Source organism: Brassica rapa, chromosome A09 (genome assembly GCF_000309985.2).
Source record: "Brassica rapa cultivar Chiifu-401-42 chromosome A09, CAAS_Brap_v3.01, whole genome shotgun sequence".
NCBI lineage: Eukaryota > Viridiplantae > Streptophyta > Magnoliopsida > Brassicales > Brassicaceae > Brassica > Brassica rapa.
In genome coordinates, this window is record NC_024803.2 from 25,396,986 (window position 1) to 25,410,163 (window position 13,178).

At 38.4% G+C, this 13,178-nt stretch overlaps 3 protein-coding genes and 1 long non-coding RNA gene across 8 annotated transcripts; 1 reads left to right on the forward strand and 3 right to left on the reverse strand.

Annotated features, from left to right (window-relative positions):
* The first annotated feature begins 543 nt into the window (after positions 1 to 543).
* Positions 544 to 5,476, forward strand: LOC103840161 (protein NRT1/ PTR FAMILY 7.3). Of its 2 annotated transcripts, XR_004451123.1 has the most exons (7): positions 544 to 734; positions 1,440 to 1,554; positions 3,276 to 3,493; positions 3,586 to 4,160; positions 4,235 to 4,736; positions 4,814 to 5,332; positions 5,394 to 5,476. XR_004451123.1 is itself a non-coding variant. In XM_009116637.2 (6 exons), the coding sequence occupies exons 1-6, from the start codon at positions 705 to 707 to the stop codon at positions 5,234 to 5,236; spliced, it is 1,863 nt and encodes a 620-aa protein (XP_009114885.2). In that variant the 5' UTR covers positions 544 to 704; the 3' UTR covers positions 5,237 to 5,348. The 2 variants fall into 2 exon arrangements, 1 of the variants encoding a protein (XP_009114885.2); XM_009116637.2 differs by lacking the exon at positions 5,394 to 5,476 and having other exon boundaries at positions 4,814 to 5,348.
* On the reverse strand, positions 5,251 to 7,921 carry LOC103840160 (pentatricopeptide repeat-containing protein At1g32415, mitochondrial). 2 transcript variants are annotated; one of them, XM_009116635.3, is made up of 2 exons: positions 5,604 to 7,921; positions 5,251 to 5,491 (listed from the first exon to the last, which is right to left on the reverse strand). In XM_009116635.3, exon 1 carries the CDS (start codon positions 7,869 to 7,871, stop codon positions 5,607 to 5,609), a length of 2,265 nt encoding a protein of 754 aa, XP_009114883.1. In that variant the 5' UTR covers positions 7,872 to 7,921; the 3' UTR covers positions 5,251 to 5,491; positions 5,604 to 5,606. The 2 variants fall into 2 exon arrangements, with proteins under 2 accessions (XP_009114883.1, XP_009114882.1); XM_009116634.3 differs by having other exon boundaries at positions 5,579 to 7,921.
* A 57-nt stretch (positions 7,922 to 7,978) lies between these two features.
* Positions 7,979 to 9,870, reverse strand: LOC103840162 (vacuolar protein sorting-associated protein 55 homolog). Of its 3 annotated transcripts, none has more exons than XM_009116638.3 (5): positions 9,717 to 9,870; positions 8,948 to 9,097; positions 8,826 to 8,865; positions 8,610 to 8,694; positions 7,979 to 8,433 (listed from the first exon to the last, which is right to left on the reverse strand). In XM_009116638.3, exons 2-5 carry the CDS (start codon positions 9,044 to 9,046, stop codon positions 8,235 to 8,237), a joined length of 423 nt encoding a protein of 140 aa, XP_009114886.1. In that variant the 5' UTR covers positions 9,047 to 9,097; positions 9,717 to 9,870; the 3' UTR covers positions 7,979 to 8,234. The 3 variants fall into 3 exon arrangements, with proteins under 3 accessions (XP_009114886.1, XP_009114888.1, XP_009114887.1); XM_009116640.3 differs by having other exon boundaries at positions 8,948 to 9,070; positions 9,717 to 9,844; XM_009116639.3 differs by having other exon boundaries at positions 8,948 to 9,090; positions 9,717 to 9,844.
* A 1,897-nt stretch (positions 9,871 to 11,767) lies between these two features.
* On the reverse strand, positions 11,768 to 13,112 carry LOC117128138. The gene is made up of 2 exons (XR_004451331.1): positions 12,230 to 13,112; positions 11,768 to 12,151 (listed from the first exon to the last, which is right to left on the reverse strand). It is a non-coding gene; the product is annotated as an uncharacterized LOC117128138 (long non-coding RNA).
* Between the last annotated feature and the right edge of the window lie 66 nt (positions 13,113 to 13,178).

The following is a 13,178-nucleotide window of genomic DNA, read 5'->3' on the forward strand; positions in this document are numbered from 1 at the left end:
AAAAAAAAGAAAATCGTACCTTTAACTAAACCTTCAAAATTTCCAAACCATACCTACTTCTTTAATCTAATGCCGTGCCTCAGTTTTTATACTAATAGCAAATCTTATGGTTTTGTCCGTTCTAAATTATTAACTATATATATTATTGACAAAATATTATATTTATCTCTATTAAAAAAAGTTTAACTGTCTAGTTGAAAAAGACTTTTAAGGTTTATATTATAATATTTTTATTTAGCCTGGGCTCTGACCTCTATCTCAAACTCGGTTTAAAGCTTCAAAAGCACAAGATGATCCTTTCAGCCACAAAATAAAACAATCGGGGAGAAAATGCAAATATTTTTTTAAAATAATGAAACTATGCTTTTGAGCTTTTTCATCGTGTTTATGACTTATGAATGTATTATTTCATAGGGCAATATAAATTTAAAATAGGTATTGGGCATGTTATGTTTCAAAAAAAAAAAAAGTATTGGGCATGTGACTGTCCCACGTAAATCAGGACCGTTCAAATCATCTTCCAAACTTCTATTTATTCTGAATCTCACTCTTCTCTAAAACATCCAAGCTCGAACTTGCTTTCTTCGTCTTCCTCCTTCTCTCGTCATTTCCTATAATTCTCTCATATCACTTAAACCACACACCAGAACTAAAATATATTTCGTTATTATTCTCTTACATAAGTCGCATAAATATCATCAAAAATGTCTTGCCTAGAGATTTATAACAAAGACGTAAGTAACTCTTTTAAGCTTATCTCTTTTTAGTTAAGCTCTTTTGCTTATATTAATGGGCGTTTACTTTTCTTCCTTTATAAGATTCTTTTAATGCGGTTAAGGTTGTTGTTTCTTGATTTACATATGTGACTACAAAAGGATTTTTTTTCTTCAAAACTACTTAGAACTTATTAATACAGTATAACTTTTAAAAGATCTTTGGTAGCTCAAGAAGAGCATGATCAAAAGGGCATGCTTAGTGCAATTGAAAATCACATCTTTATGTTCAAAGTACATTCAGCTCAGCTTCCTCATGTTTTTCTTCAGTTTTTGTTTTAATCCATTTAATTAAGTTTAACAATATTGCCTTTGTTATAGCTAATCTTCTTCTGTAACAGTTCTCTTTTTTTTGTGCTGCACCTTAAAGTCGAGAATAAATCCGAAGAATCTTGAAAATTGTGTGTATACGAAACGAGAATACGTGGCAATGCAGAATTTTGATTCTATAATAATCACGTCAAATCATAGATTCAAAATGAAATTAAAACAAAAACGTTTTTAGTGGAAATACAATAACTATTGATCGAACTTATGAATCTTCTCCATATCAAGAGGACAAAAGGTGGTAGATAGTAGACACTACTAAAGAGTTGAAAAATATATAGAAATCTTGTTGTATATGTTTATTAATAACTTAATGTGTGTATATAAATGAAAATGCAGATGATGAAGAAGAAAGGAGAAGGAGAAGAAACGAGAGATGGAACTGTGGATTACTATGGTCGTCCCTCTATTCGTTCCAACTCGGGCCAATGGGTTGCTGGCATCATCATTCTTGGTATGTCTCTCTTCTCAAATCGAAACTAAAACATTTGATTCTATTTTTTTCTGTTCTTCACGTCCTTTTCTTAAAGATACCACATACAAAGGGATGGTCCTCACCTAGGTATATTTATTAGGGTCCATAAATATTTTCATCATGTCTTCGTCTTTTTTTTGGACTCATCTTACTATTATGTCTTTTTTTTTTTTGATCAAACTATTATGTCTTAATACATAATTTGTGTACAGAAACATGTTTACATATATGTGTTTGTGTAATAGATTACGATATGATGTATATCTAAAGTTTGTAGATTGATTGATATGCATACTTATATCTGAGGCAATAAGTTATCAGTAACTAGGAAAGTGACAGTAGAACCAACAACAAAAATCATTAAAATTAACTTCGAACTTTACGTGAACGTGCCAAGACATATCCATGTTTTCGAACGTAGCCTGCATGCTGTGGTTAAAACCCCATCACGTGACATATGCATATATATATATTTATTTATTACTTATATACCTATATGATGTAAACAGGGCCGTCTCGAATTATTTATGGACCCTGTTCAAAAAAAATATTAATTATATATTTAATGATGTGATGGAGTAAATTTTTAAAAATATATAGCTTTATTTATATATATTTGACGTTTTTTAAAATTATAAGCTCTAAATTTAGTGCTATATGTAAAATTTTAAAATTTTATATCATAACTTATATATCTATTTACAAAAATTTTTAATTTTTATTTTATTTTTTACTTGGACCCTGTTCGACCGCTCCACTTGCACGTGCTGTTAGACGGCCTGGATGTAAATATCTAGCTTAAAGTTTTAAACGTGGAATCATTTCTGAAAAAGAAAATTGATGATATTATGGAAGTTGTTTATTCATAATAACTGAAATTGAAAAATTACAGAGTTGTAAGTGATTCTATATATGGCGATAGATATCTGGAGTTCTTAAAAGATGGTTTAATACTTATAACCAATCACAGACATGAAACTAATAATATATGAAATATATATATATATATACACATTAATATAACTGCAAGGAAAGCATGTGTTAGTGGAATTACGTTGCCTTACACGTAATTACCCATCTCGCCAGCTTTTCCTACGTGCTTTTCTTCACATTTTATTTGGAAAAAAATCTTTCTCATAACATTTTTCAATTTTGATCTTATGATGATATTATTAATTTATATTTAAAAATAGTTTTGGGCACCAACTCAAGATTTCTCTGTACAAAAAGAAAATCCAAAGCACACTTCTATAAAAACAAACAAAAAAAATCATTTTAAGATTTGTGAAAGTTGGTCTTGTTTTTCTGGTTTGATTAAGTTAGTGGACTCCACCTAATAGTTTTAATTAAAAAATATATCATAAGATTATTGGGTACTGATTTGTTATTGGCATGTGTAATTCAACTGATTTGCTAAATCTTAATTATTCATATAATTTCATTATCAAATAAAAATATAAATTTCGTTAGAAGGTACAATAATTGTAGAGTAGTCATGAGATACTATCCAACCAAATAAATGTTAACATCATCTTGACGACACATGTAACATAGTTTCTCAATTATTCACAATCATTTCCATTCATTCATTAATTCCGGTTCCTTTCATATCAATAACGCGCGTGGGGTTAACATTATTCCAAACAAGTAATTTTGGTTAACTTACTAAATCAATTTTGTTAATTGAACCGGTTTAACAGTGAACCAGGGGTTGGCCACACTGGCATTCTTTGGAGTTGGAGTGAACTTGGTGCTGTTCCTAACGCGCGTGTTGCAGCAGAACAACGCAGACGCAGCGAACAACGTTAGCAAATGGACAGGAACTGTTTACATCTTCTCATTGGTCGGAGCGTTTCTCAGCGATTCATACTGGGGTCGTTACAAGACTTGTGCTATCTTCCAAGTCATTTTTGTCATCGTAAGTTAATTTTCAAATAACGAACGCAAATATCTTGATAATAAAAGAGTAAAAGCCTGATTATTAACACTTTTTGAATATGAAAAAAACAGGGACTTTCATCGCTATCTCTATCGTCATACATGTTCTTGATCAAACCAAGAGGTTGCGGGAACGAAGTCACGCCTTGCAGTACACATTCAACAATGGAGATCACAATGTTCTACCTTTCTATCTACTTGATCGCTTTGGGGAACGGCGGTTACCAACCGAACATAGCAACGTTTGGAGCTGATCAGTTCGATGAGGAGCATCCTAAAGAAGGGTACTCAAAGATAGCCTTCTTCAGCTACTTCTACCTCGCTTTGAACCTAGGTTCCCTCTTCTCCAACACCATCTTGGGATATTTTGAGGATGAGGGGATGTGGGCACTCGGGTTCTGGGCCTCCACTGGCTCTGCCGTCTTGGCTTTGATTCTTTTCCTCGTTGGAACACCGAGATACCGACATTTCAAGCCAACGGGGAACCCTCTTTCGAGGTTTTGCCAAGTTTTGGTCGCTGCAACGAAGAAATCATCGGTGGAGGCGCCGTCAAGAGGGAGAGAGGAGATGTACGATGAAGACAGACAAGAGAAAAATGATTCAGTAAACAACACAGGAAGGAGAATAATGCATACTGATGAGTTCAAGTAAGTCGCTAAAAGCTGTAGTACTTGAATGACATGGAGTGTTGTTCTTAACATGTTTATGTTCCAACTTGTAGGTTCTTGGACAGAGCAGCTTACATCACAGCAAGAGATCTTGATGACAAGAAACAAGGGGGAGTGAACCCATGGAGGCTTTGTCCTGTGACACAAGTTGAGGAAGTGAAATGTATACTTAGACTGATGCCGATTTGGCTCTGCACTATAATCTACTCGGTCGTCTTCACCCAGATGGCATCTCTCTTTGTGGAGCAAGGCGCAGCGATGAAGACCACTGTCTCTGATTTCAAAATCCCTCCCGCAAGTATGTCCAGCTTCGACATCCTCAGCGTCGCTTTGTTCATATTCATATACCGCAGAGTTCTAGAGCCACTAGCCACCAGATTCAAGAAGAAGGATGGAACAAAGGGAATCACAGAGCTTCACAGGATGGGTATTGGACTTGTGATTGCTATCTTAGCTATGGTTGCAGCTGGACTTGTGGAATGCTTTAGGCTTAAGTATGCAGACAAGAGCTGCACTCACTGTGATGGCTCAAGCTCATTAAGCATCTTCTGGCAGGTACGGGAACACAACCCAGTTCTGTCCTAAAATCAATAGGAAGCTCTGAGTCTTAACAATCTTTGTCCTCATTACAGGTTCCACAATACTCGCTCATTGGAGCATCAGAAGTGTTCATGTACGTGGGCCAGCTCGAGTTCTTCAACGCGCAGACACCTGACGGACTGAAGAGCTTTGGGAGTGCTCTATGTATGATGTCAATGTCGATGGGGAACTTTGTGAGTAGCTTGCTGGTGACGATGGTGGTGAAGATCTCTACAGTGGATCACATGCCTGGTTGGATTCCAAGGAACCTCAACAAAGGTCACTTGGACAGATTCTATTTCCTCCTGGCTGCCTTGACCAGCATTGACCTGGTGGTGTACATTGCATGTGCAAGGTGGTACAAAAGTATAAAACTAGAAGCGAAAGATGAGATGCAAGACATGTTGAGTGATGATGATGTAAGTGACACCGACAGTGACGACTACGAGGAGCGACCCAAGGATTCCAAAGTCTAACAAAATGTGTGTTCGGTTTTTCAAATTTTTTTGGTTTGGTTTGGTTTGGTTTCCCGGTGATGTAACATGCAAACTGATTGATAAATAAAAAACTAAATCCATTGTCTTTTTTTACTAATAAAGTTACAAGATGAGTGAGACGAAGATCCTCCATGACATCAATTATCAATCGATGAGAAGCAACATGGTTTCAATGTACCTGTAAGAGTTTCACCTTTGGTAAAAGAGCCAGTCTCTGTATCATCCTTCCTTCTCCTAAAAGGTAAGAAACCATTATATTCGATTAAAACTCAACTCTTCAATGAGAAAACTGCTATAAGCAAATAGTTAGTTAAATACTACAAGTAGAGAAACATATGTGATTCACATCTCAGCAATGGCAGAGAGTCAACACTTTCTCTTGTTCGTCTTCAAGCATTCCATTACAACAAAAGATTGGCAAACTCATCTGAGCAGATTTATCACCAGAGAGAAACACATTTGATTTTCCATTAACCACAATCCAACTACATCCTGGCGTCTTTTTCACACCTTTATAACCCATCTCTTTCCTCATCTCCTTCTCCATCTCATGCTTCCCTAAACCAGCATACACGTTGCACAGGGCCACGTGTCCCGGCGCATTAACCGGGTCCAGCTCCAGCAACCTCATCGCAGCCCGTTTCGCTACGCCTTCCGCATCTCTGTCTCTCCAGTTGAGCCCGCATAACCCTAGCAATGCGCCGTAGACAGTATGGTCTGGAGTGAAAGGCAGAGTTGAGATGAACTCCTCTGCTTCTCTGAGTTTCCCGGCTCTGCCTAATAGGTCTATCATCGAAATGTAATGCTCGATCCCCGGCTGGATCAAATAGGTTTCCTTCATAGCTTTGAATAATTCTAAACCTCTTGTGATGAGTCCAGAGTGGCTACAAGCTGAGAGAACTGCGAGAAACGTTACAGAGTTTGGCTTCACCTCTGAGTCAACCATCTCTTTGAACAGGCTTAAAGCTTTATCCGCTAAGCCATGATGCGATAGCCCCATGATCATGGAGTTCCATGAAACTGTATCCTTCCGGACCATCTTTGAGAATATCTCATAAGCATCGTCTATGGCTCCACATTTTGCGTACATCGAGACAAGAGAGTTCTGAAGAATGAGATCAGGATCATAGCAAGCCGTTGTCTTTGCGATCACGCAGTGTAAATGCTTCCCTTGATCAAGATTCGAAGTGGCACCCGCGGAACTAAGAAGAACAGAGTAAGTCGAGTTCAACGGTTTCAGACCATGTCTCATCATATCCGACAACAGAGACGCAGCTTCTGCAAAAAGCTCGTTTCGGACAAGACCTGAGACCATAACCGTCCATGTAACCCCGTCCTTATCGTGAAGTTCATGAAAAAGATCAAAGGCTCTCGATACATCGCCAGCATCCAGATACCCGTTGATCATCGATGTCCAAGATACTTTGTCATGTAAGCGCTCGACTTGCTCGAACAGAGATTGAGCTCGTTCCAAATCCCCTATTCTTAAATAACCATTGATCATAATGTTACAAGACTGTAAATCAAAGCTTTCGTTGAGCAGATACTGCGCTGAACCGATCAAGCCAGATGATGCGTACATATGAACAAGACTTTTCGCCAACCTTCCATCGCTATCCACACCCTCCCAACCGTTAGATATAACTTGTGCGTGCAATTGCTGACAAAGACGGTGAAATCCAACACCAGGACCACCACACGCATAAGCAAGAGAGATAAGAGTCTCATCGTTCGGATCAAGATCCTTGTTCATATCAAGAAAAAGCAGCAATGCTTCTTTATAGAACTCATTCCAAACAAGCCCACTGATCATAGCAGTCCAAGAAACGACATTCCTCTCAGGCATTTCACAGAACAATCTGTAAGCTTCATGAACATCTCCGTATCGGCAATAACCAGACACCATGCTCGTCCAAGTAACCACATTTCTCTCACCCATACTCTCAAACAAGAGCTTCGCTTCTTCCCATCCATCGTTCTCGATATACCCTTTAATCATAGCGTTCCACGACACAATATCTCTGCTAGGCATAGCATCGAACACCTGTTTCGCCTTCTCCATATCCCCATTCTTGATCAGACCAGAGACCAATGTGTTCCAAGAAACCACATTCCTCTCAGGCATTTCATCGAACAACTCGACTGCATCATCGATCCTTCCTTCATCACAGAGCGCAGTGAGCATCACAGTCCACGAAACAACGTCCTTGGGCATCTCCCGGAACAGAGTCCAAGCCTCGTTGAGCTTCCTGCGTTTGACATAACTCGTCAGCATCGCGTTGCAAGTGACGATGTTCCTCTCCGGCATGACTTCGAACAAAACCCTTGCTTCGTGCAAGTATCCAGCCTTCGCGAACTTGGTGAGAAGCGAAGTCCAGTACTTGACACGACTGATACTTCCTCTCTGAGGAATTTTGTCGAGCAGGTGGCGTGCATGTACGAGACCTCCTTCGGACAAGCGCCGAAGGATGAGAGCTTCTTCATTAGAGAAACCTCGATGATGGTTTCCGTGATTCGATATCGCATTGCCAAGGTATCGGCGACAGTGAATTGAAGAAGCTAAAGATAGTTTCGAGAGAAAGGAGTAAACTTTCTCGACACAGAGAGCTCGCATTCAAACAGTTTCGCTTTTATATATCTTTCAGACAAAAATGATCCTAAACTAAGCTTCTGTATATTCCATTGAGACAAATTTTAAATAATGTATTTTTTTTAACACCCTTTTGAATAATGTATGTATAAATAAGGAAAAAAATGAAATATTTTCATTCTATACACCAAAACCAACACAAAAACATATGACGTCAAAAAAAAAAACATATAAAGTTTTCAACTTACAACAGCCATTCAGTCATTCATTCAATCATACAACTGAGTGATCCCTCTCAACAAGAGATTCTCCTTTTTGAACCGTCGGTAAGGTGGTAAAAGAGCAGAGAGCTTGAGAAAATAATGATGATGCCTTTGTATGTCACTTTTATATGTAGCTGTAGTAGTTGTCACTGTCATCTCCTATGCAAATGTAACTCAGAATAGCAACAATGAAGACAAAGTAGGAAGAGAGATCAAAGGCTAATGCTCCCCAACCGATGAGTCCAGCGTGTTTTAGAATCGAAGGTATGGCGATGCTTCCAACTGCTGATGCACCAGTCAAGAACTTTGCTGCATTGATCCAGCTGAATAACAAAATATAATATGCAAGTTAAGCTAGGTTTGAATATCTCTATATGTTCTCAAATGCAATTAACAAAGCCTCGGGTTCGAGTTTGGTGCTCAGGTTTGCATGTAACAAAAGGAATTTACTTGAGATGAACACTGTAACAAACAGTCTATCTTTATAAAAACTAGGTACCTATTGTCTGATTCATTGAAGAGAGATGTACTGTCCGATCCAGCGAAGAAGAGCAAAGGCATTGGGAGAAGCACATACATTATCACTGCAAAGCAAAATTCGATCCATCACCACGATATACAATGCAGTTATCAGTCTAACTAACAGTTGAAGATTAAGCCAGGCAAGTTATATTCACCGAAAAATAATACTTGGAGGGAAAGGGAAACAACTCACCACTGAGCATTGGCCACCAGTTATTATACAGAGCACAAGCCTGGAACCAAAATAAGGAAAAAAAAGGGGGTTTAAACACGAATATGATTTAAAGTAAAGTTGTAACTAAGTTTATGAGATACCAGAATTTGCAAGACGATTCCTCCAGAAACAAGGATAGCTAAGAAAGCTATTTTCCCCATATCCAAACAAGCACGCAGGTGTCTAGGTATGTCTGCCATTCACAAGTCTCTTCTCAACCTTTTCTATCCTTCCACAAGAAAAGCTGAATGCTAAGAGAAAATTTAAAGGGAAAAATAATCAGAGAGAGGAAGAGTGAGAACGCTCTCAGTTTTTAATGACAACATAAGCTCTTTTTTTTTAAAAAAAATTACTATTCATGGAGTCAATCTTCGTTTTAACAAAAAGAAACACAACAAAAGAGCTCCGGGAAAGTATCGTTTTGTGGTTTCTTTCAGTGGCAAGAGATTAAACTTATCATCAATCTTTTTTTTTTATTTCACCTATCAAATTCAACATAAAACTCAATTGGAAAGTTTTTTATCAATTCATTCCACCAGCACCTTCTCTGCTCTTCAAAACCGCTGCTAGGCAAGGTCCTGATTGTGTTACCTCCCTAATCACTAACTAACAAAAGTAAATAAATTTTAATCTCCAGAAAACTCAAAGAAACTTGATTTCTACAAAAGCATTACCAAACACTTACCCTGCTCGATTCTATCCAATAAATTCTACAAAAAAAAACTAATCGGATATTACTGTATCCTACCCTAATCACCACAATCAATTTCGATCATGACAGTGTTTCAAAACGAATCTCAAGTTTATGAAAAAAAAGAAGCTAAAGTCAAACAAAAATTAGAAGAATTTAGAGCAGAAAATATTTCATACCGAACAAGGTTAGATTTACGCCAGACGATCAAATATTTTTCACGAACCCGGCTGTTATCTCTTCAATTATCAAAATTCTCAGACATTGCCTGCTAATTTTTCTTTTAAGAGGAAATAAAAAAAACAGCAATTCGACTTTTGTAATATCGGAGCTTGTATCAGCTGTAATTGAGTGCATTTGTGATCGTGATAAACCCGCTATTAAACGGTATCCACGTGTCTTAGTGATTTTACTCAATCAATTGGACTTCTCCCGTAAAGCCCAAACCCGAAACGGTTTGAAGATATTTTATTTAGTCCGGTTTGTTCTGACCTAACCAAATTCCTTGGGAACTCGAGATGAGCTCAAACTGAAACTGTGTCCTGCACTAAAATTTCCTATATATTCCGCACTAAAATAGAGTAACCAGCAGCGGCCTTGAGGGAAAGCCAAAGAAGCTTAGGCTTCCGGCCTTTTATTTGGTTTAGGCCATGTTCGTTTGCTCACCCAGGTGATTCATCTGGGTGAAGATGCAAATTGATGTTCGTTTTGTGCATTATAATGCTACATCCAGATGGATCATCCAGCTGAATTTTTTAAAACTCATCTCAAATTCTCACCCAAATGAAGGTGAGTCTTGATGGTGCATCTGGATGCAGATGCATCTAGTTCAGTCCAAAATGATAAAAGATAAAAATGACCTTTTAAAATCAAAATATTATTTTCAAACCGTAAATTTTATTTTTTTGCATATATATTTTTCCTCTATAACCAAAAAATGCATTTTTTTCGCAAAAACTAAAAAATACACTTTCCCGCCAAAACCGCAAAATTCATTTTTCCGCAAAAAACAAAAAAAACACACATTTTCATAAAAACACATTTTCCTTCCAAACCAGTAAAACCGCACTTTTCGACCAAAACCAAAAAAACGCATTTTTCCCCCAAAGCCCAAAAAACGCATATTCCCGCCAAAACTCCAAAAAGCATTTTCCGGTCAAAACCGAAAAAATGCATTTCTCGCCAAAACCGAAAACATAATTTTCCTGCCAAAACCGGAAAACAGAATTTTCCCGCCAAAACCGGAAAATGGAATTTTCCAGCCAAAACCGGAAAATGGAATTTTCCCGCCAAAATCGGAAAATAAAATTTGTCCCGCCAAAACTGGAAAAACGCATTTTCCCGCCAAAACTGAAAAACACAATTTTACCCCCAAAACCGGAAAATGAAATTTTCCCGCCAAAACTGGAAAAAACGTATTTTCCAGCCAAAACTGGAAAAACGTATTTTCCCGCTAAAACCGGAAAACGCATTTTCCCGCCAAAACCGGAGAAGTGCATTTTTCCCGCCAAAACCGGAAAACTGTATTTTCCTGCCAAAACCGGAAAAATGAATTTTTCCCCCAAAACCGGAAAAATGTATTTTCCCGCAAAAATGATTTTCTCGCCAAAACCGGAAAAATGTATTTTCCCGCAAAAATGATTTTCTCGCCAAAATCGTGAAAAAAAAAAACAAATTTTCCCGCCAAAATCGTGAAAAAAAACTTTTCCCGTCAAAACTTCAAAACACACTTTTTCCGTCCAAACCGCAAAAAATGTATTTTTCTGCCAAACCCATAAAACGCATATTTCCGCCAAAACCATAAAAATGTATTTTTTCGTGAAAACACACATATTTCCTCAAAAACCGCAAAAATATTTTCGGCCAAAACCGTAAAAATGATGTTTTTCCGTCGAAACGTAAAAAATTATATTTTAGTCATTTTATTAACAAGTCCACCTGGATGCAGATGGAAGTTAAAAAATGAAAAAGAAACGAACATAGTTGCATTGAGATGATTCTTCTGGATGCATGGACAAAATGAAGAAACGAACAACACCCAGATAGAGCATCTGGATAAGACATCTAGATGGATCATCTGGATGCATCTTCGAGATGTACAAACGAACAGAGCCTTAGTAATTTAACGGGCAACTTATTTATAAGAATCTCTAGGTAGCCTAGTGGTTAATGATCATCGACTTATTCTTAGGTTCACTTTCTAGGGTGAACCTCTAGATTCACCAACCAATAGAATAAAGTAATGTTCTATATTTAACTTTATTATAGGATGTGTTTGGTGAACAAGGGAATGAGGAGAAACGCTATGTTCCTTAATATTCTTTAAATTTTTTACCATTTACGAAGAATAAGTTTTCATTTTCATTCTTCTTCATTTGCCTGGAGACTACTAACTGCCCCCAACTGCCTCTTTTCCCGAATTATCATCGGAAAATATTGCCACAAGGTCTCTGCCAACTCTGGCATCTCACATGGTTGGAGAGGCATCCTCCATGGCCGCGACCTATTGATCCAACACATGGGGAAAGCCATTGGTAACGGAGAATCAACTAGCCTCTGGCGCGACTCCTGGATCCAACCGGAGACTAATCTCAAGTAGCACGGCCCAGTTTTCCTACAAGACATTGATCTCATGGTCTCAGACATACTTATTAGAGAAACACGTGAATGGAATAAATCTCAAATAAACTACCTTATGCCAGAGCTCTCTTCACACATTTTGTCTCTTCGACCGAGCCTCCTCAATGCCCAAGATGTTTATGTCTGGCCCCTTCACAGCTCAGGTTCCTACACTGCGAAATCAGGGTACTATGTGCTGACCTCCACACATCTGTTTCAATCCTCGCGCCTGGTCTTGGAAGATTGGAACTGGAAAAAAGAATATGTAGAACCCTCTCCTACTACCAAAATTGAAATACTTTTTATGGAAGGTTTTTCACAATGCCATTACAACAAGTGACAATCTACATAAGAGAGGAGTGATTTTCCAAACGCTCTGTGCTCGCTGCGGGGCTGCTGAAACGATGGATCATCGCCTCTTTCACTGCAACTATGCGAAAGAGGTGTGGGATTTAGGACCTTGGTCCCCAATGTTTATTGTAATCCAAGACACCACCTTTGCAAGTTCCCTTCAAGCATCCTATCTCTGGAAAGCTCTACCTCCCTATGGTATCATGGGCAATGCTTTTCCCTGGATCTGCTGGTATCTTTGGGTCTCGCGCAACAAGGACATCTTTGAATCTAGAACGATCACGCCCCATGAACTTTTTGCACAAACCATCAGTGCAATGAAGGAATGGAAATCAGCACAACCTTGTCGCCCTCCTGCTGCCCCTAAACTGACCTCATCGAATCGGACCGTATCTATTTTACCAGAGACCGTCTTCTGTAATTCTGATGCTGCTTGGAAGTCGGAATCCAGATCGGCTGGTCTGGCCTGGATCTTCAGTGATCAAGCAAATACAGAGCTCACTCGCGCCTCCTCCGCCTAAGATCATGTCTCATCTCCGTGCATGGTGAAGCGTTTGTGATTCGTGAAGCCCTACTTCATGCGGCTTCCCTTAGCCTCTCTCACATCTGTCTCCGTATAGACTCACAAGTGTTCGCTCGAGCAATCAACAGGTGATCATCACGATGGAACT

Excerpts from the sequence above, each read along its gene's own strand:
- LOC103840161 (XM_009116637.2), top strand. The coding sequence starts at position 705 with ATGTCTTGCCTAGAGATTTATAACAAAGAC. Across the intron at positions 735-1,439 it reads TAGAGATTTATAACAAAGAC|ATGATGAAGAAGAAAGGAGA; the intron begins GTAAGTAACTCT and ends ATGAAAATGCAG. Across the intron at positions 4,737-4,813 it reads CATTAAGCATCTTCTGGCAG|GTTCCACAATACTCGCTCAT; the intron begins GTACGGGAACAC and ends TCCTCATTACAG.
- LOC103840160 (XM_009116635.3), bottom strand. The coding sequence starts at position 7,871 with ATGCGAGCTCTCTGTGTCGAGAAAGTTTACTCCTTTCTCTCGAAACTA.
- LOC103840162 (XM_009116638.3), bottom strand. The coding sequence starts at position 9,046 with ATGGCAGACATACCTAGACACCTGCGTGCTTGTTTGGATATGGGGAAA. Across the intron at positions 8,695-8,825 it reads CTGGTGGCCAATGCTCAGTG|TGATAATGTATGTGCTTCTC; the intron begins GTGAGTTGTTTC and ends TTTGCTTTGCAG. Across the intron at positions 8,434-8,609 it reads TTCAATGAATCAGACAATAG|CTGGATCAATGCAGCAAAGT; the intron begins GTACCTAGTTTT and ends TTTGTTATTCAG.